Source organism: Acomys minous (genome assembly GCF_964271855.1).
Source record: "Acomys minous genome assembly, chromosome: 6".
Classification (NCBI taxonomy): domain Eukaryota; kingdom Metazoa; phylum Chordata; class Mammalia; order Rodentia; family Muridae; genus Acomys; species Acomys minous.
The window spans coordinates 64,495,300-64,516,156 of NC_140487.1; the positions used below are offsets into that span (position 1 = coordinate 64,495,300).

The 20,857-nt window shown below is 39.2% G+C and overlaps 1 protein-coding gene across 5 annotated transcripts in view; it reads left to right on the plus strand.

Annotated features, from left to right (window-relative positions):
* The window catches only part of TPK1 (thiamin pyrophosphokinase 1), a 321,490-nt gene that overhangs the window by 45,161 nt on the left and 255,472 nt on the right, over positions 1–20,857 (plus strand). For 3 of the 5 annotated variants that reach the window (XM_084785004.1, XM_084785001.1, XM_084785000.1), the window contains one exon: positions 8,913–8,984. The exons of 1 other annotated variant lie outside the window; for it this stretch is intronic. In XM_084785004.1, coding sequence (XP_084641130.1) covers positions 8,913–8,984 — 72 coding nt within the window. Of the gene's footprint in view, positions 1–2; positions 40–2,979; positions 3,039–8,912; positions 8,985–20,857 lie in introns of those variants that run through there. One more of the 5 variants, XM_084785002.1, reaches the window with a different exon arrangement.

Below are 20,857 nucleotides of genomic sequence, written 5' to 3' on the forward strand. Positions count from 1 at the left end.
CAGGAGCTCCTGTGCTGAGTCATAATGTTGCTAAAGAATGTGAGTTGATTAACTAGATGTTAAGAACTGTCTCATTTTAGGACATTCACAGCCTTAAATTTATGTGGAACGCCTTGACCTTATCCTAAACAGTGAGGCCAGTAGTAGACAAAACAGAGATTTAAAACAAAATAAATTATTTGAGTCTTCCAGCTGAAATGAGGGCAGGAGTTGCCTGGTGACTATAAAGTGAATGAACTGCATCTTTTCTGTGCGGTTAACATCCTTCTCACTAAATTTTTCTACCACCATGTAATTCTGGGCACCATTCAAGGTATTTTGGTGTGTGTGTGTGTGTGTGTGTGTGTGTGTGTGTGTGTGTGTGTGCCATTTTGTATGCTATCCTTCCTCATCTTAGTACTCTCACCATGTATTAGACAGTGAAATAAGTTTTTCTGGTACTACTCTTCTGTGGAGGGTTATGATTTCCCCTCTGTGTGGTCTCATTACAATTGGCACATTGAGTATATTATGTTTAGTCACATTGAATCTTTGTATTTCATTGGATCCAAAATATCTTTATATCACTAGCCTTGTTATGATATCATTGAGAAAAATCGTAGCCTACAAAATCGTAGCGTACCAGGGCATAATCATTCCTTGCTAATAGCTGATGTTTTTACTGGGCGCCTTTATCCCACAAACTTCAAATTATGTATAAACCTTACTACAACTCATAAATACTCAAGATTCTGGTGTAGCCTAGTAATGTGTGTAACTTAAATACTGGTTGTAACTGTATCTGTGGTGCCGCTAATGTAGGTTGCCCCATTAGTTTATGCTGCACAAGAAAGAATGTAACTTACCTAAGCCATCAGTGCTGAGGTGACAAGGACATTCAGAATGCTCCAGGATGTGTTCTGGAGATGGTAAAGGTGCAAAAATATTCACTTGCAGGTTGATGAACAGAGTCATGTCATGTCTTCTAATAACTCTGAGGAACAAAATGAAGGCTCGGTCTGTATTTGTTTTCCCTTCTTTATATGTTTTTTTTTGGGGGGGGGCAGGTATGCTATTGAGTAGTGATAGTACAAGCTGTCATACAGCAGGATGATACACATACTCACAATGATCCTGAGCACATAACAGATTACATAGAGAATAGACAAACAAAGCAGAGATATGTTGAAAATTAGTGAACCATATTATTCATAAGAATTATAAGTGATTTGCTCATCTTACTGAAAAACCTAGTGTCTTTGTGTTGTCCTTCCCTTGGGCTTGGATCATTTCCAGGTGTGTGCGGATGGAGGGATGGTGGTGAGACAGTTCAGATGGAAGGAAGCCTTCCAGGCACTGGCAACAATTGGTATTTTTCGTAATTAACTTTCCCTAAAAGTCTTAAGAGTACTTTATTCTTCCCTCTTGAGATTCAGCATGTGACTTTATAAGAATGTCATGACAGAAATAGAATGCAGTCTACAGCTGAATTAAACTGGACTATTTGATTCTCTGAGGGAGAGATGCCCAAATGAACCTGTCGTAGCTTGCCATTCATCTTCCTTCCCTGTTGACCTCACTCACTAGTCAAAGGTTGTGTTCCTATTCTTACAAGGTACAGTGTTAGCATAGCCAAGTCTGTAAGGGACAGAAGCCTTAAAGCTTCATTAGAAATGAGTTAAGAACACCCTAAGATTATGACAGTCTTGTTTGTGTATACATGTACATTTTCAGTCTTGTGGGTTAGAGTTTTAGCAGCACAGTTAATAGCACCGGGAACAAGTCACACTTCAGGTTCATGCTAGAAAACAGTTCATCTTTTCCCAGGTCTTAGGCTGCTTTTTGAAGATAACAGGAATTGCCAACTTATGTTTTCTTATGTCTAAAGTTTATAAAATGTTGACAGAGAAGTAACTCATTAACATAGAAGAGGATCTAGTGGTTCAAGGGGAGTAAGATGTTTTCTTTAGGTTTGGTACCTACCTATGACTGTGCTAGATAGGAACTCCATCTGCAGAGACTTTGCTTCCTCGGTGTTGGTGGAGCTTTTTCTATGTGCGTTTAATTACCCCTCCCACTCCCCCATTATGATGTCCCACAGTGTTATAAGTTCAGAGATGTTAAACACAACCCCCAAGTATCTCAAAGTCATACAGCTAGTAAGTGACGCAGCAAAGGTTTAACTGATTGCAGTTCTTTTTGTTTGTTTGCTTTTCAGGACAGGGTTTCTTTGTGTAACTCTGGCTGTCCTGGAACTCTCTTTGTAGAGACCAGGCTAGCCCTGAACTTAGAGATCTGTCTGCCCCTGCCTCACAAGTGCTGAGATTGAGATTGTACACCATGGCACCTGGGCAGCCCTGTATGCTTACAGTGAAGTGTTCTGAAGTATATTCAAGACGGAAGTGAAACCACGAGTGAGGACATGAAAAGAGTAAAGATATTTAGTGTGTTTGTAAAATGGTAGGCAGCTGCTGGGGTGGGGCTGAAGTAGTCTGGAAGCCTAGGACCTGATGTGGTCCCTGTCAAAGAGGGCGTTCCGCTCAGTATGCACCTTAGCTTTTGTTCTGTATTATGGAGCATCTGCTGTGTACCAGGCGGTGTGCTGGGTGCGAGGGAATGAGAACTGAGCACATCCACTTGCATTTGAATGCTAACTCTAATTAATGATGCTGGCATTTTTTTTGTTGTTGCAATTTTCTGCTTTGTATGTTTACTTAGAAGGTACTTCTTTAGCCAGTCTTTATGCAAACTTTCTTATATTTATCTTTAGTTTCATAAGTGTATTTAAATGTATGCAGTCTGGTCCAATTATGTCTGTGAATACTCATGATAGCCTGATCCTTGGGCACCTAGCTTTGAGGGGAGAGCATCTGAGGAGCTGTCTGTGTTCTGGTGAGGACTGGTTCCACTACAGTAATGGCCTGCTGGAGGGACCTTGCCCCCTTCTGCCATGTAACATGATGGTGTTTCTCTCTCACTCCTATTCCTTTCACCCTGCAGGGAACCCGGAAACCACACTCCGGATGAGGGCATCTTGCTCTGTATTCTTCTAGCTGCAGGTCAGCTCAGAAGCCTATGATGGCTGTGACATTAACAGAACCCACTTTGGTTTTGGACTTCCTGCGTTATGCACTTGACTCTTTATCCCATGGACTGTGTAACCAGAACCCACCCACCGTTCCGTCTTCTGAATTTTCACCTCTACATTTTCTTGATTAGAGAAATTGGATGACAAACACTTTGATTTTGTTTAGAAGAACTTAGAGCATGATAGTGTGGAAAACAATCCATGCCAATTAAAGGACTAGCGGAAAAACTCTGAAACTAGTCCTATTTCTTGTTTCTTTCGGTCCCTCAAACTGAACGTCTCCATGGGTCACAATTATTTCCAACTTAGCTTCATTTGACCTTATTTTAATTACAAATATGGAGATGACTATTGAGTAAAATAGTTTTTAAGAAATATTTTAAATGAAAAAAAAAAACCTTCTCCATTTAATACATGCTTGTTTTCTGTGGTGTGGCATGTGGAGCGATTGACGCTTTGAAGGCTGGCTATCTATCTATTAAACTCTCCTCACCAAAGCTTACCAACACCAAATAGAGTGCCTAGAAAAGGCACTGGAAGGGTTGCCTTTGACCTGTGAGTCTGGTTTGCCTTCCTTCTTACTACTGTTTGTGGTTGGGGTTCTGTGTTTTTTAGTGTGGTTAGAAATGGATTTGGAATACAGGAGTAGCTCTATGTTTATTTGATAATCTCATATAGCTCTGTCTTTAGGAAATGCTCAGAACTGACTTTTCAAGTGTGAAGAATATTTTGGGCCCAGCTGTCAGCACGTCAAAACTGATGTGACAGACTATAATTTCTGCACTTTATGACGAACCCTTAGGGTTATGGCATTTTGTCCACAGTTTGCTGGGAAGTGATTGATTTTCTTGATTGACAGGAAGCATGGTTTATTGTGGTCCAAGTCTTCCAGATCATCAGGGCAAAGGACAGCTGAAGGAACTTTGAGCTCTGTCAGTACTCAGGAGATGCCAGTATGCCTAGATGAAGAATTAAGCTTCATTTAGTTGTGTTATACAATGAGAGTGTTTACTGGGAATAAGAGCATCACTAACCTTTACAAAAGCGAGAAAGAAAATGTTCTGTGGGGCAGCCTTCTACCTTCATAGCAAGAAAGATTTAATACTTGGCCAGCTTATGTCCTCATCCTTCTATCTCCTACAAAATAGAATCTTACTGGTTGTAAAACATTGCGTACATTCATAACATATATGAATTCCTGTGACAATGTATTCCGTCATTTTGTCTATAGTGGCCTGGAATTTAGAATAGCTAAACACAGTCAGGGCCATTACTGTTGCATCATGAGAGATAATGATTTCAAATGGAAATTGGTTTAAATCTTTTCAGATCTGTTTACACTTTCAACCTGAAAACTTGAATGATAGTAACGAGATATATGGTCAAATCTGGGGGACTCAATGCATGTTATTTGGATTCTTTGATTCCTTAAGTAGGTGTTAAAGATAAGCATATATTTAGCTTAAAGAGTCAATCTATTCTCAAAGAATTTTCTTGCTCTTGCCGAATAGCTGCTCTTCTGTGCCTTATCTCTAGTTCTGTCAGACAGTCCTGAGATGTGGTGAACAAAGTACCACTTAGCTGCGTGAAAGCGAAAGGAGTGCTTGTTGCTCTTCCTGATGTCCTCTCAGAAACACTTTATGCACTATTCATTTAGTAGGGATGCTCAAGATGTGGACAGAGCTATCGGCTTTTAGCAGGGAGTAGTTTCATCCTGTAAGGAATTATTAGGGAGGCATCCAAAGGGAAGAACGTGGCCACATTGGAGGCATCATTTGTTCATAAAAGGAAGTGTCTGGAACCAATGGATTACAAGTGGATGTAAAGTCTGTGTTGGAAGAGCTACTCATCTGCTGTCTATTGAGTGTTTACCGTGTCCGTGCCCTTGTTATAGGCAGTGGATTCCACAGCTTCTGTTCTGGAATATGGAGAATATCTGGAGATATTATGAAAAACAGTGAATGAATGTATTGTTGATGAAGAAAACGCTCCACCTCACAACATGCTCAGCCATGTTCATAGCCGCCTCATACAGAATAGCCAGAACATGGACTCTGTTAGGAGGAACAAGGCAGGTTCAGAGTGCAGGCAAGTCCATGGCGGAAACGTTGCCATTTTATACAGAAGGACAAGAAGCTTCTGTGGTGATTCACATACAGGACTGTAGGGGATAGCATGAAAGACTAAGTGGGATAAACCAGTTATGGACTCTCCTGTGAGACCAGGATGGCTGCGGCAAGATGAGGAGGGGTTATTAGCTCTCAGGTTTTTTAATATAAGGCCACTGTTGGCCTTGGCAGTGAATGTTTCAGATATTGGAAGATAAAAAAGCCTTTTAAAATCACTTTTGCTGAAGAAACAGAAATGGGGTAGAAGCTGGCGATGATAGAGGGTAGAGTGACTTTATCATTTCTTATCAAAACCAAGGCACCTTAGTAATACAAGGGTGACTACTTTCATTATGTAAGGCGAGCCTTGGGGTCACACTTGGGGGCGGGCAGCAAGGATTTCTCCAGTGTGTCTATTCCTAATCTTTGTTCCTCTTTTCATCTTTTCTTATATTCGACTTCTCAATTCTTCATAGTCTACTGGTAATTCAATTATTTTAATAGACTTTGGTATGGAATATTTGTTCAGAGCTTTTTAATAGCTATACTTCATCCACATATAATTTATTTCCTCAGACAACAGATTGATTTGACAGTGTTGATTTCCCTGTGCACACATACAAAAAATAGTCTGTTTGAAAGTAGATGTTAATGCAATATAGCTATGAGACTAGTGCCCCAAAGTTTTTATTATTTAATTGCAATGTATTCTAGGAATGAGAAAGTCATAATAATGTTTTTTAGCTCTCTGACAAAGTGACAGTTATGTATGTAATGATTGGCATGTGTTTTGACTAAGATTAATTTTTTCCTCCAATATTTTTAAGTATAACATATACAAACTTGATGACTTCACAATTCATTTGAATAATACTTTTTCTATTATGACATATATATATACATACATTCTTTTAATCCCATATCATTTTATGCGCTAAGAGGTGATCTGAAGGGCTCAGAAGATCCTCTGTGTGTAAATCGGTTGCCATGGAAGCATGAGGACCTGAATTCAGATCTGCAGAACCCTTGTAAGAGTGGGACACAGCAGTGCACATCTGCAGTCCCAGTACTCCCAAGAGATAGGAGAACAAGACAGTAAAACCCTTAGAAGCTTCAAGTGCAAAGAGACTGATTTGAAGAACGTAGAAACTGAAGGCTAATGCCTAAGGCTGTCTTCTGACCTCTAAATGTACATCATGACAAGCGTGCAATTACCTGCACATACAAATGTGAACACACATACATATGTACACATACACACAGAAGCCACACACACAGAAAAGGTAATGTATACCTTCTCTATATATGCTACAAATTATTGTTTGATGCCATTTCCAATCAGGTGTATTTTGTTCATTAGCTTTTTTATTTATCATTTTTACTTTTCATAGGCAATCAATATTTTTCCTTTATTATAGTAGTTTAATCTTAAGTCATCCTTCATGTAATAATTCACATTAAAAATATGCCATAGGCCTGGGGATGTAGGTCAGTATATCATTTACCAACTCCAGTAAATTCCTAGGTTCTATCCCAAGTATTACAGCAAAATCAATTCCTCCCCTGCCCCCCCCTCTCCTCCTCTCCTCTCTTCCAGTTCCCTCCTCTCCCCTGACTAATTATGTTTCTGTCTTCATCTGTCAGTATAATTTGATTGGCAAGCCTCAGCAGTTTGATGCTAATGCATAACTGGTTGATTTACCTTGAAGCTGTCTTGGCACCTGTCCCCAGGATTACAATTAAGGTCTGCATTCCCATATATATTCCTATATTTTTTAATTTATGTGTATGCATGTTTTGCCTACTAAAGTCGTCAGAGTCCCTGATGACTTGGAATTGGAGGTAAGGACAGTTATGAACACCCATGTAGGTCCTGGGAAATAAACCCTGGCCCTCCTAAGATCAGCAAGTGCTCCTCAGTGTTGAGCCGTCTCTCCAGCCCCAGTGAGGACAGTTCTTCCAGCTTTGGTCCACAATTGCTGTCTTTGTTTTTGTTCTCAGACAGGTCTCACTCTGTACCTCTCTCTGGCTTGGAATTTACTATGTAGACTAGACTGCTCTTGAACTCACAGACATCTTCTTGGATCCGTGTCTTGAAGCTGGGATTAAAGATATGTGCTACCACATTTGGTTTTATTTTGATTTTTTAAAAATTATATACAAAATATTTGAGAAATCAGAAGTTAAAAATACAACAATGAAATAAATGTTAGAACATAGCGTTGTTTTGCCAGCAGATGGCTCAGTGTGTAGGGCACTTGTGGTCAAGCCCAGTGACCAAGTTCAAGCCTAAAGACCCACAGCTAGGAGAGAGCTCACCCCCTCAATTATCCTTTGACCTCCAGGGGACACCAACCCTTCCCTTCCGAAATAAACAAACAAGTAACTATGCAACTAAAAAAATATAATTTTTAAAAGAAATCACTGACATAAACCAATGTCATTATTTATGGTGCTTGTCAGCCGCCTTAGTGAGTGCTAGGAACTACAGTCAGGTTCTTTGCAAAGATAGCAAGTGCTCTTAACCGTAAGCCATCTCAACTCATTCTGCCATCTCGACTCATTCTTGACCCACACATCGTAGGCACAAGTTCAGTTTCAATGACGTGTTAAATGTTACTTTTTAAAATTTGTAACATTATTGTTATTATCCTACAGTCATTAGGACACGTTCTTTTTTTAGCGTCTTAAATTTTTTTTTGAGATTGTAGTACAATCACATCATTTCCTCCCTCCCTTTCCTCCCTGTAGACCCTGCTATATCCCACTCCTGGCTTTCTTTCAAATTCATGGCCTCTGTTGAATACACAGTCTTAATATTATCAACATCTTATTGCACGTGTAGCTTGTAGACTTACTCTTCTTTAATCCCCGAGTAAATGCATGTAATTAGTAATAAGACTTGTTTCACATGAAATATCCTTTTCCTTACCTTGTCTTTTCCTGTTTTTAATAGTGAGAAGGTTTACAGAATGGTTTTTCTTAGTTCCAAGCCTGACGCTTATTTCCAAGAGTGCTTGAACTAAACTGACAGATTGCCAACAGCCTGATTGCATTTTCTTTGTACTATATCAAGTTTATCATAGAGTGTTCAGAGGCGATTCATTTTTGAGTCCCATCTCAGCTTCAGAGATCTGTTTCTTCTTGAACTTTGTTTGTTTTCTCCTCCAAAAACAGCCCAGAAAATAACATTCCCAAGATCTTCATATAGCCCTGTCTGAAAGAGTCATGAACATACTTCTCGGCTTTGTGAGAGCGCACGCACACATGGTTTTATATTAGAAAGTTCAAAGTAAGGTGTGATGTAATGAAAAACAATCACCTAGATGAGTGGGAACGAGTGTGATGTATTACCCCCTCACCCCTGAGTCACACCAGCATCTAAACATGGCAGGATGGTACAAAACCAGCCGCTAGCCAGGTCCATCATATCAGTGGTAGAAATGTTTATGGTTGAGAATTCATATTTTATCTCATGCCAAAAATAAAGTTCAGTTTTGTTTTACTCTGACCTCTTTCCATGGTACTTTTCTCAGGGAAATGTCTGTGTGTGAGAGACATAAACATTCTGATGCATAATCCTGTTGATGCATAATCTCTTTAAAAAGGAAGGTACCTGAGAGTAACTACCATTGCGGCCTAGCTCTATGTACGCGGAGCTTATGACACAGACCCAGATGATAGGGAGGACCTCAGTTTGTCTGCCTGTGTGTTTCACCCTTTTTCTTTTCCTTTAGGAAACCTGAAATACTGCCTTGTGATTCTTAATCAGCCTTTGGACACACGCTTTCATCATCTTTGGGAAAAAGGTAATCTTAACATATAATTGTCTTTCAGACTCCGTAATGTGACTGGCATGGACCTGGGAACCTAACTGAAACAGAAAAGGTCCTAGTTTGCACATACTGTAAAAATATATATTCTTTGACCTAGCCAGAGTATCTCATTTTATTGGGATTTGTTTTTTACAGTAAATTAGATATCAAAAGTTTCATGTCTGACGTGAACCAGCTACTCATTTATATAAAAGTAAAAACTTATTTATAGAAAATGAAAATATATATGTTGTCATGTATTTATAAGACAATTCTTAGTTTTCTGGCATCTGACTACTGTATGATTCAGGTACCTTTATAAATCAGAAACAAAAGGCAGACCAGGATGTAGTAGATGTAAACATGTTTTTGTTTTGATCCCAAGTGTAGAAAGTGAAATAGACTTGTGTGGGGTTGTTTTTTCCACTAAACAGGTGATGTTTGTCCCCTGGAAGAAGAACGACCTCTTGCCAGGGCATGGTCTTTGTCAACTGATAAACATCCTAATACAGACTCTGAGAGGATATATATATCCATCCATATATGCCCAAAACAAAAGCGGGTCTTTTGTTTGTTTGTTTGTTTGTTTGTTTTGTTTTTGTTTGTTTTTTTGTTTGTTTGTTTGTTTTTGGTCTTGGCTGTTCATCATTCTACTTTTTTCAAGATGCTCCTAGAGAGAACTGCTCCAATTCTTTTGCTTTGAGTCTCTGGGCTCTAGCTGCTGCAGTAACAGTCACCTTCGCTGTATTGCTGGTTTATTCTTTAGCTTGTCTATTGGAATCCTGCCATTTACACCAGGGGAATCGCTCCAAGGAACTGAGTATAAAAAAAGGCCTATGTCTTCTGTTTCTATTAACCTCTTTTCTTACCCATCTAGGGTAGGTGGGTTGGAAGGGAGGTGTAACCATTAAAGAACTCCAAATAAAGTAAGTTTCAAAAAGTCCAAAACCTACAGCAGGGCTCTGCTGGTTTAATAAAGAGCTGAATGTGTGTGTAGCCTTCCCTTCCACATTGCTGTTCTTCCAAATGAAAGGAACGTAGTAGAGTTAATATGAGGGGGTTCGGGGAGTGTGGGTGAGAAAGAGTATGGAGTGGAGAGAGTTTCATAGTCTGGAATACCAGCTCGTTGGTAAGCGCTTCCGATGGCCGTCTCTGTTGCTGCAAATTTCTCATGCCCAGCAGCTTTGTAACACTTGTGATTGTCAAGCCTGTGAGAACAGATCTAAGGTTGGAAGTAGGGCTGTTAAACTATGGCCGAAACGTGTGGAATTTGTTTCACTGGCACATCTTACGATAAGGTATCTATGCCATGCCCAAGGCTCCATTACATAGCTCCTAACTACATTTTAGAGAGAAGTCTATTTTAAAAATTTGTTTTTTCTTCTGCTCCTTAAAGATTTAGTTCATAATATTTATGAAATTTACTTTAAAGACCCAAGGAAAAGGCTAAGGAATATTGAAAACTTTTAGATACTTTAAAAAATGAATTTTCCTTTTTAAAAATGTTCATTTTACCTAAGGAAGTTTTACCTAATGAGGTCTTGATGAATATTTTCAAAAGAAGTTCCTGCTTATCTGAGAATTTTATAGATTTAATTTAATCTGGTGATTAAAATTAATATTTAGGCAGGTAAATATAAATCTAAAGTATGGTTAACACCCAACACTATTTAAACCTCAGACCAATCACTAAAAAAAAAAAAAAAGTCAAAGCAAAACAATATGAGACAAGAAGTCTACATAAGGATCGAGTTTGTTTTGTGGTAGCCATCTACTGCTGGGTGTGGGAATGTATTTGAGAGTGGTTAACATATGCAGTGAGACTCCATTGACAAAAGCTTAGTTTTCCTGTGTGGGCAGATGCCAGTTGGAGATAGTGTCATGATTAGGGATGGGAGCTCATGCCTACTTTCCTCTTTCAGTGTTGGGACCCCATCTGGCTTAAACCTATGCAGGCCCTGTGCATGCTTTCTTTTCTTTGTTTGTTTTCAATGTAAAGAATTAAAATATAGATATATTATTTCTTCCATTTTTTTCTCCCTTCAACCATTCTCAAGACTGTTTCCTCTCAAATTCATGGCCATTTTCTCTTTACTGTTACATATTGAATCTAAGCCCACTCTGGTAGACACTGTGCTGCCCTTGGGCCATTGCCACAGCTGTTACCATGGGAATGAGCCCATATATAAGTCCATACTTATAAGGATGCATTTCCATGGAAACAGCTGCAGCAATGGCCATTATATTAGATCCCAGTAGCTTGACCTCTCTCCATTCTGAGACTCTCCAAGGGTGTCTAGACACCCAAGCTTCTTCTGTCCAGGTGCATCTTTCTCTCAGGATTTACTGGCAAGGGTCATCAGAGGAGCCTTGGGATATCAGTCTGGGTATATCTCAGAGGAACCTCCCTGGGAGCTGCCACACACCCAGTCCCCTCTCTCTCAGTTGGTGCCTTCAGCCATGGGAGGAGGTGGGCTGGTAGCCATGCATCTTCTTAGCTCAGATGTGCACAGCTCGGCACTTCCTGAAGCCTCAGTCCCTGAGTTCGTTGCATTAGAACTTGGTGCTGCATAGTGTGTGTGGTGGACTATCCCATGGAGTTAGTTCTCTGGTACTTACCCCTTTTCAATCATGCATACCTGCCTCAAGTCATCTGTCACCACATCTGTCTGCTTCTCTGTGTGTGTCATTCCTTGCTTTTGTGTATCTTTGTGTTTCTGACTATCAGTGCAGTGGAAGTAGTGACTTATCCCAGGAAATGACATGGTGTCCAGAATCATTACTGTTTTCATTAAGCCACCTATTCCAAATAATATTTCACACTTAATTTAATTGCTACCAAATCATGGTCTATGCCATAGTTCTGTAATATTATACTAATCCAATAAAACTTAAACCATGTAAATCCATAGGCCAAGAGCTAATGTCTTAATAAGAAGTATACTTAGCATTATATAAGGAAATTAAAAGCTGACCTTTTTAAAGGAATAAATATATTATTAGAAAGCTGATTTTTTATTTGCATATTCAGGGAAAAAAAGAGGATATTAAGAAAGAACTGACTCCACAGAGTTGTACTCTGACCTTCCCATGCGTACCGTGACATGCATCTCCTACATATAATGAGAAAATAAGCAATTAATGGCCACTGAGGGAACAAGTATCAGTTTTCTCCAGAAACAAGTTCCCTGGTAGATTATACAGTCCCAAGTGGTCAGCCTAAACATAATTACACATATGTACTAAGTACCAAACACTCAGCATATAAATATAGTATACTCATGTATATAGAAAAGTCTCAAAAATTAAAAAAAAATATTTAAAAGGAACATACATTTTTAAAAACGGTGTGTGTTTCAAAGGTTACTATTAAGAAAGTAAAAAGATATCCCACATACAGGAGGAATTACTTGCTAACTTTGTATATGAGTGAGACAGTGTCTTAGTTACTTTTCTGTTGCTATAAAGGCACCATGACACAGGCAACTTAGAGAAGAAAGAGTTTATGTTGGACTTAGAGTTTCAGAACGTAAGTTCATGACCATTATCACAGAGAACATTGCAGTAGGCGGTAGACATGGCACTGGAGCAGCAGTAGATAGTTAGGAGCTCATACCTTGAAACAGGAACCAGAGACAGAGAGAGAGACAGAGAACGCTAACTGGGAATGGCGTGGGCTTTTAAGACCTCAGTACCTACCCCCAGTGATACACCTCCTCCAACCAGGGCATACTTAGTAATCCTTCCAAAGCAGTTCTACCAACTCGGGACCACATATTCAAATATGAGCAAACTACCACAGATGGACATTTGCCTAGAGCATATGAAGAACTCTTACAGCTGAGTAATGAAAGAAGGAGGGATCCAATTAAAAAAAAAACAGACCAAAAAATCTGAATAGACATTTTCTATGAAAAATATGCAAATGACCAACATGTACACACAGATGAAAAGATGCTCACCATCATAGAAGTCTGAATGACAGTGAGATGCCTGTCACACCCACTAAATTCTGTTGAGAACAAGAGTTGGGAGACTGTGGAGAAGTCACAGTTCAGATACACTGGTGACAGGAATGCCAATAGAGGAATAACTTTTGAAAGCCACTTGAAGCTTCCTCTAACTGAGTCATCACTTGCCACACTTCTACTCCTAGATTCAAGCACAGGAGAAATGAAAGTACGTGTTCACATTAACGTCCATAGGCATATTGTTTAATTACACCAAAGAATGAGGCACTAGTATGTAACAACCTTGATGAACCTCGAACGCAGTGATCTAAGTGAGGGGTTCAGGTACAAAAGCCAACTGTCGTACAATTCAACTGAAATTAAATGCCCCAAGCTGTCGAATCTACAGCAGTAAGAAATACATTCACGCATGCTTAATACTGTGGGGTGGGGACGCAGAACTTATCCACGTTACTCTCATGGTGATGAAATGTTCTTGAGTTAATGTAATGATAGTTGTGCAATTTGGTGAATTCACTAAAATCCTGGCTTGTATGCCTAAGTGTGCTGTTTTTGTTATATGAGTTATATTTCAGAGGGCATTGCAACAGCAGTAGACACTAAAGCATGCTGCAATGTTTTCTAGTCATTCTTAACAATGAGATGACCACTTCCTTATGAGATTTAACATATCAAGGTTTGAAGACTCCATTTCCACTTTTGGAAATGTAGTAAGTGTCTCAAATCTACCATGTTGTCCTAGCATAGCATTTTGGACACAGCGGATATGGAGTAGAGATCACAAATCCATATTTCTAACAGATTTGTTTGTCGAGTTATTTATTCATTAAATAGTACTATTCTAGTATACTTTAAGAACGGATACAAGGGATGGGATAACCATTGAGATGTAACAAGAATAAATTAATACAAAATTTAAAAAAACTGATGAATATCTAAAGATGGAAATGAAATTAAAAAAGAAACATGGTCATTAACATTTGCTAACTAAGGATCAGTCAGTGTTTACTTAGTTTTGACACCGAAATTATAATCAACAAAGAAAAAAAGACAAATTTGAGTTAATGAAATTACCTTCACGTGAAATGCATCTATCAGGATGGGATAACGATTGAGATGTAATATGAATAAGTTAATAAAATATATTTTAAAAATAAAAAAAAGAACTAGTGGTTCAGATTTTAGGAGGATATCACTTTATGTTATAATTATGATTTTAAGTACAGCTTTTAACTAGCTGCTAAGATAATGGTCTTGGTTGGTTTAGATTATAGCTCAACAAAATTCCATGGAACACCAGTTCTTATCTGTCGCTTATACCAGAGAAAATAATATTTGCAATGCTATAGTTGAAATGTTCTCTTTCTTTTTCTGAATAATTTCTTCACCCCATCTGCATATAAAATTTGGTGTTTAAGTGGCAGATTTTATTTACTATCTGATGGTCAAAGCTTGGTTCTCTTTAACATATATAGTAACCAATAACTTTTTTGTGAATATTGTCTTGGAATACGAGAAACTCTAGTGCTGCATGAAATAAAATACTTGAAACAGAGAAAGCACAGAGCTGATTATTTTTTCATAGCATGATAGATTTAAGAAGCTGGGTAGAAATGCCCATTGTTATTGTTTTTTGGGTACTTCTTAATATTTATTGTTTTAATTCTCAGATCAAAGAGTGACTTAGGTTGGCTTTAATTAGAAGATCCTTGTTTCCAATACTTTTTACTAAGGGTGAGCTTCCCATGAAGAGTGTGGGAGGCATTCATTATCAGCATTAAGTTCTTAATTAAAGAAGCTGAATTCTGAGAGAATTTATCTTCTTGATTTAAACAAGCAAGCAAAATGTTTCAAGAAAAGGATATATCCTTAGGAGCCTGCCAGTGCAGTCCTTAAGCCTCTTGTCCAACATTATGCTGCGAATGAGTGATCATTCAAAGTCACGAAATAAACAAGCTATGCGTCTTACAGATCTGGGATTATACATGCAGAAAGACAAGATCCTTTCCTTGAAGAGATTTGCAGTCTGGTTGTCTCTGGAATCAGTCCATAAAGATTTACACAGCACATGAGACTTTACCAGTGAATTGGTGAGGATGCTTGAAGGGAGTTTGAGAAGCAGGAAAAGAAGGCTCCACCCATGAGCAAATGGGCCCCAACACAGCAAATAATCCCCTGTGAGAGACTTTGGGGATGGAGACCTATGTGGATACACACACAGATCAGGCGCCCATTAGAAAACTGCTGCAGGCAGAAATGCCATCTCTGATAATGAGTTGTAAGGAAATCAAAAGTGATGTTTCAAAATAAGAAGAAAACAAACAAAGAAAACACCAGTGAGATGTAGTGTTCTTTATTTTATTATGCTGCATGGAAGGTAGCAGCTATTACATACCAGAGTTAGGAATCCTGACTGATACTGCCCACAGTAGTGCCCTCGCTTGCCTGTTGAATTATAAAGGGCTCTTCACGTTTGCCTTTGGATGGTCTTGTTTGGGGACTTGTTTGGAAGACCAGAAAAGCCTATAAACCACAACAAAACAAAACAATAACCCAGACAGGTTATAAAAACAGTATTTTATAATAGTGACGTAAGTAATCCCCTGGGATTAAGAAGTCTATTTTATGAAGAGAGGTAGAAATACAATGAAATGGTAATAAAATATTTTAAGTCAGAGATTATTAGAAGCAACCCACAACCACAGACTTGTCTGCCACATTTGAGCAAAAGAATAGCTCCGAATCGCAACAACCTGAGCAAATTCTGTTTGGAATGACTGTTCTTAGCCAAACATGCATTTCCTCTCCTTGCATGGGTAATAGAGATGGCCTGTGTGGAAGAGTCTGCTTAGCACCCTGGCTATTCTCTGATGAAAACACTTTGTGTTTGCTGTATACTGCCTTACACAGTACACTGGTTCATGCAGTGCATGAAACCACAGTCAGGTCTCTGTGAGCATTTTACTATGCTACTGCAAATGGTTTTAGCTGGCTCTTGAGACATTTACTGCATAAAAATGTGACCCTGACTCAGCCAATTTATTTATTTACGTGGCAGTACAGGTGGAGGTCAGAGGACAGCTTGAATGACTCGGTATATACTCCTTCCACTATGTGGGTTTCTGGGATCAAACTTAGACTGTCAGGAATAGTGGCAAATACCCTCCCCACAGAACCATCTTGCCAGCACAATGTAGCTGGATCAAAATAAATTTTGTTACATATACACTGTATGTACATCATTTTGTCCCTCTCTCCTTCCAGCTCCTCCCATCCCACTCCCACTCATGGCCTTTTTCCTTTTTCTTTGAAAACACACACACACACACACACACACACACACACACACACAGAGAGAGAGAGAGAGAGAGAGAGAGAGAGAGAGAGAGAGAGAGAGAGGAATAAAACTTTAAGGATAGATGTTTCTTTTTGTCTGTTTTTTTATTTTGTTTGTTTGTTTGTTTGTTGAGACAGGGTTTCTCTACATAGTCATGGCTGTTCTTCAATTCACTCTGTAGATCAGGCCAAGCTCAAACTTGCAGAAGTCACCTGCCTGTGCCTTCCTGAATGCTGGATTAAAGGCACGTCCCACCACCTCTCAATATGTGTGTGTGTGTGTGTGTGTGTGTGTGTGTGTGTGTGTGTGTGTGTGTGTTTCTAAAAATGAATTTGTTGACTGTATACGTTGATAGATAGATTAGATAGATATATGTCTTATTTACAGTAATTTACTGAGGAAACTGTCTTAGTCAATACTCTTGCTGTGAAGACATCGACCAAGGAAACTCCTAAGAGTTTCCCATTTAATTGAGGCCTTGCTTACAGTTTTAGAGTTGTAGTCCATTTTCATCATAGTGGGGAACGTACTGGCATACATGGTACTGGCACAGTAGCTAACAGTTACATCCTGATGTACAGGAGGGGGAGGGAGAGAGAAGGAGGGAGAGAAGGAGGGACACACACACACACACACACACACACACACACACACACACACACACATATCCATAGAGGGGGAGGAGGGAGAGAGAGAGGGGGCTGTGTCCTCCTCTAACCCTACCCAAAATGAAACTACTAAGAAGAATCTGAATCTCAGCATCAACTGGGTGGCAGGTTTAAGTAAAAACTAGAAACGTAGATGCTTTGTTAGCGTTATAGGAAACTAACTTAATGACTTAGCATAGCTCAAGACATTCAAAGCAGAATTAAAAATTAGGAAATCATAAAGTTATAATAGGTTAACTTTAAATGTCTAGCCTCATGAATGACATTTGGCATTCAAAAGATTACAGATAATTATAAGACCAGATATAACATGACACCAAATAGATACAATTCATAGGCTGACAGAAATAAAATGTAGGAAATGTTTTTTTGAAAATGGGGGACAGGAAACAGTCATTTAAATAAACAGATATAATTGATCAGATAAAAATCAGTAAAGTTCCAATTAAACAGCTGCTGGCTACTGCTAAGATATGAATGCCACTACTGGACCTTTAGGGACATCTTGTCATGCTGGTCACTGTGGTGGTTCATAGGCATAACAGCTAAGTAGGACTGTTGACTGATTTCTCAACCAGAGCTTGCATATCACCTTCCTGTACTGTGAAAACTAGTCCCAGGGAGGAGGTGTTCTGGTCAGCTTCAGCTCAAATATTCTGAGTTCTGTGTCCAAATTTCTTCAGTTTCTTCCGTAATAGGAACTTACCTTTACCATCAGGGAGAGAACCAAGGGTAACAGTAATAGTTTATATTGTTTGAGGAGTCTCTCAGACTTCCCTGACCAACATCTTGAGAGGAGGTTTCTCGTGCCTGGCACTGGGGCTGTTAGATAGTCTGTGCCTCTTGTGGGCGGGGTCAGATTATCATCCAGGGCAATGTGGCTCCATTTAGATCTATATTATGTCAATATAAGCATGTGCACATGTAATTTTAGGTAAATACAGAATAATGATTCTGTATGCCTTTATCAAGCATCTTAATGTTTTTTTTTAATCTCTCTTCCCTTTGTCTCTTCGTATGTTGTCCTTCTGACCCAACTAAATCCCCTTCTTGCTTTTTTACTTTTCTCTTCATATCACCGATAGTCAACTACTTCCCTAGCTAGATCCACCCCAGCACTCCCTTCCGTGTCCTTCCTACTTCCCTTGTTTCAATTCCTCTATTAGCCAACTATATGTAGCATCGTGGATCTTAGAGAAGAACTTACTACCTGCACTGTACTAAGCATCTGTAGGTCCTAACCATATTATAAGTGCTTAACATTATACCCAGAGATAATTGTAGATTTCACCCATCACCAATGAAGCGCCTTTTTGAAGCAGAAGGACACCATTTCAGAAATCCAGGAATACGTAAATTTTCAGAAGAAGGGGTGGGCATTTTTAAGAGCCAGAGGGCCAAAATCCTTCTATGAAATTATTCTTTCTAGCTAGGGCAGGGAAATGGTACTCACAAAATCTCTACGTGGCTGCCTAAATGAGACCTGATCAATTCCACCTGCAGTTGCTATCCCAAAGTAGTTAGTATTTCGTGGGATGGCTGTCTGATACACAGCTGTCATCTGTAGAAACATACACTGGCAGGCAGCCCTGAACAGCCTTTATATGGATGTATAGCAATGGTTAAAGAAAAGGAGGCCATCCACTTTGGAAGAAGGGGAGGACGGACATGGGCAGGATAGAAGGAGAGGGAGGGGAAAACAATAACTATGTTTTAATTACAAATTTGAAAAACCAGAAAAGGTCTTGAGAGATCTTTCACAGAGGATAAGGGTGCTTGCTGCCAAGCCTGATGACCTTAGTTCTGTCCCTGAGAATCACATGGCTGAAGGAGAAAACCAGTTCCTACAGTTGCCTTCTGATGTGCATGTAGGTGCCATGGCATGATTGCCCTACTGTATTAGTCAGGGTCTCTCTCTCTCTCTCTCTCTCTCTCTCTCTCTCTCTCTCTCTCTCTCTCTCTCTCACAAACACACACACACACACACACACACACACACACATTTGTAGTCCAACTAATCCAAGAATCACTAGCTGAGAATTGTAAGTCCAAGAATCTAGTAGTTACTTGGTCCCTTAGGGCTGGAAGCCTCAGCTGATCTCCTGTATATGTTGGAATCCCAAAGTAGAAGCTCCAGTGCCCATGAAGGAATGGATGTACTGGCAAGGTGAGGGCAAGCTGGCAAAGATAACCTTCCTCTTTCGGTTGTCCTTATATAGACATCTTACAGAAGGTGTGGCCCATATTGAATGTGTTCTTCTTGCCTCAAGATCTGGATTGAGGGCATGTTGACTTCCTGCCTCAAGATCTGGAATGACACAAGATATAAGCAGTACTAGTATAAAAATCATGTATAAATAGCTATTAGGTAAGAAGTGTGGGGGCCTTTACGACAATACCTCATTAAGTACAGTACCTGCTGTGCAAGCATTAGGGCATTGAATCCCCAGAGTTCATGTAGAAACCATGGACAGCAGCCATGTCGACAACCCCAGTGCTAAGGAGGCTGGGAGATCCCCGGAGCTTGCTGGCCAGGGATGCTGAATCAGGGGCGTCCAGGTTCAGTCAGGCACCCTGTCTCAAAACATCAGACGGGGGGGGGGGAGAGAGAGAGAGAGAGAGAGAGAGAGAGAGAGAGAGAGAGAGAGAGAGAGAGAGAGAGAGGTGTGAAGACACCAGATATTGACCTCTAGCCTCTACATGCAGAGGCACATATCTACCTGAATACATGCAAATACCTCATGTGCATACACACGTTCACACAGAGGATACACATAGGCAGTTAAGAGAATATGTGATTCAAATGAACTCCAAAGATAGGAAAGGATAATAAATTCACCGTAATTGTGCAATTGCAAGTTAATGCCACATGAGATGTTATTTTTTTTTATTATATTGATAGACATGGGAGAATAAGTGACTATTTCTGGCAGCACATGACACAGGCTCATTGGATAGCTGTTGGCAGATGCAAATGAATATACTCTCTTCTTGGACTTCTTTTAACATGAAAACCAGTCTTTAATTCTATAGTACCAGATGGTATGATTTTTCTGACTTAATTGAAATATGAATCAATATATGGGAAAAAGAAAAACATGTATCTTCATGTTGCATATAGACACATGTGTACAGATGTGGACATTCACTGTGGCTTCTTAATAAAGACAGAATATTGGAAAGCAATGTAAATGCCTACATGTTACTTAATAGTACCATATATAATGGTACTATGGATTATCAGTGAGGTTGTTTATTAGGAAATAAGATACAAAAGCATTCTGTTTAGTTTATTCACCTTTTCTAAAACAAAAACACTAAGGCATAAGTCTCTATGAATTTGTTAGTGTTCCGTGCATGTGAAAATTTATGCATGCATGTAACCAGGGGCAGCATGCATCTTAGCAATTTTTTTTTTTGGAAAAGGTTTATTGGAAAGAAATGAACTGTTTGTGAGCATAGAGAGGTGAGAAGGCAAGAAAGAAAAGAGAGTGAAAATGTAGCATATTTAAAAGTATTTGTAATACAAACAGATTTATAAATGCCTTAATACATTTACATAAACTGTACTGAAAACAAGCAGGCATTACTTCTCGCCAAACTCATTAGAAAAGATATAAGTCACTTCATTCTGATCAATGACTCAGCGACCAGGTAGACACTATTGCAATCCTAAGCATAGGTACAAAACGCAAGTGCACTCAGTTTCCTAAAACAAACACTAGGAGGCAGTATGCCACAGAAAATGCAACACAGTTGAAGTATGTGAGTTCGACTCCCTGCTTTCACCAGTTTAGGTTGTGTGGACAAAAATTAATAGAAACCTAACCAAACCAAAAAAAAAAAAAAAAACCCAACAAAACAATAGTGTTAAATGACACAATGGACCAG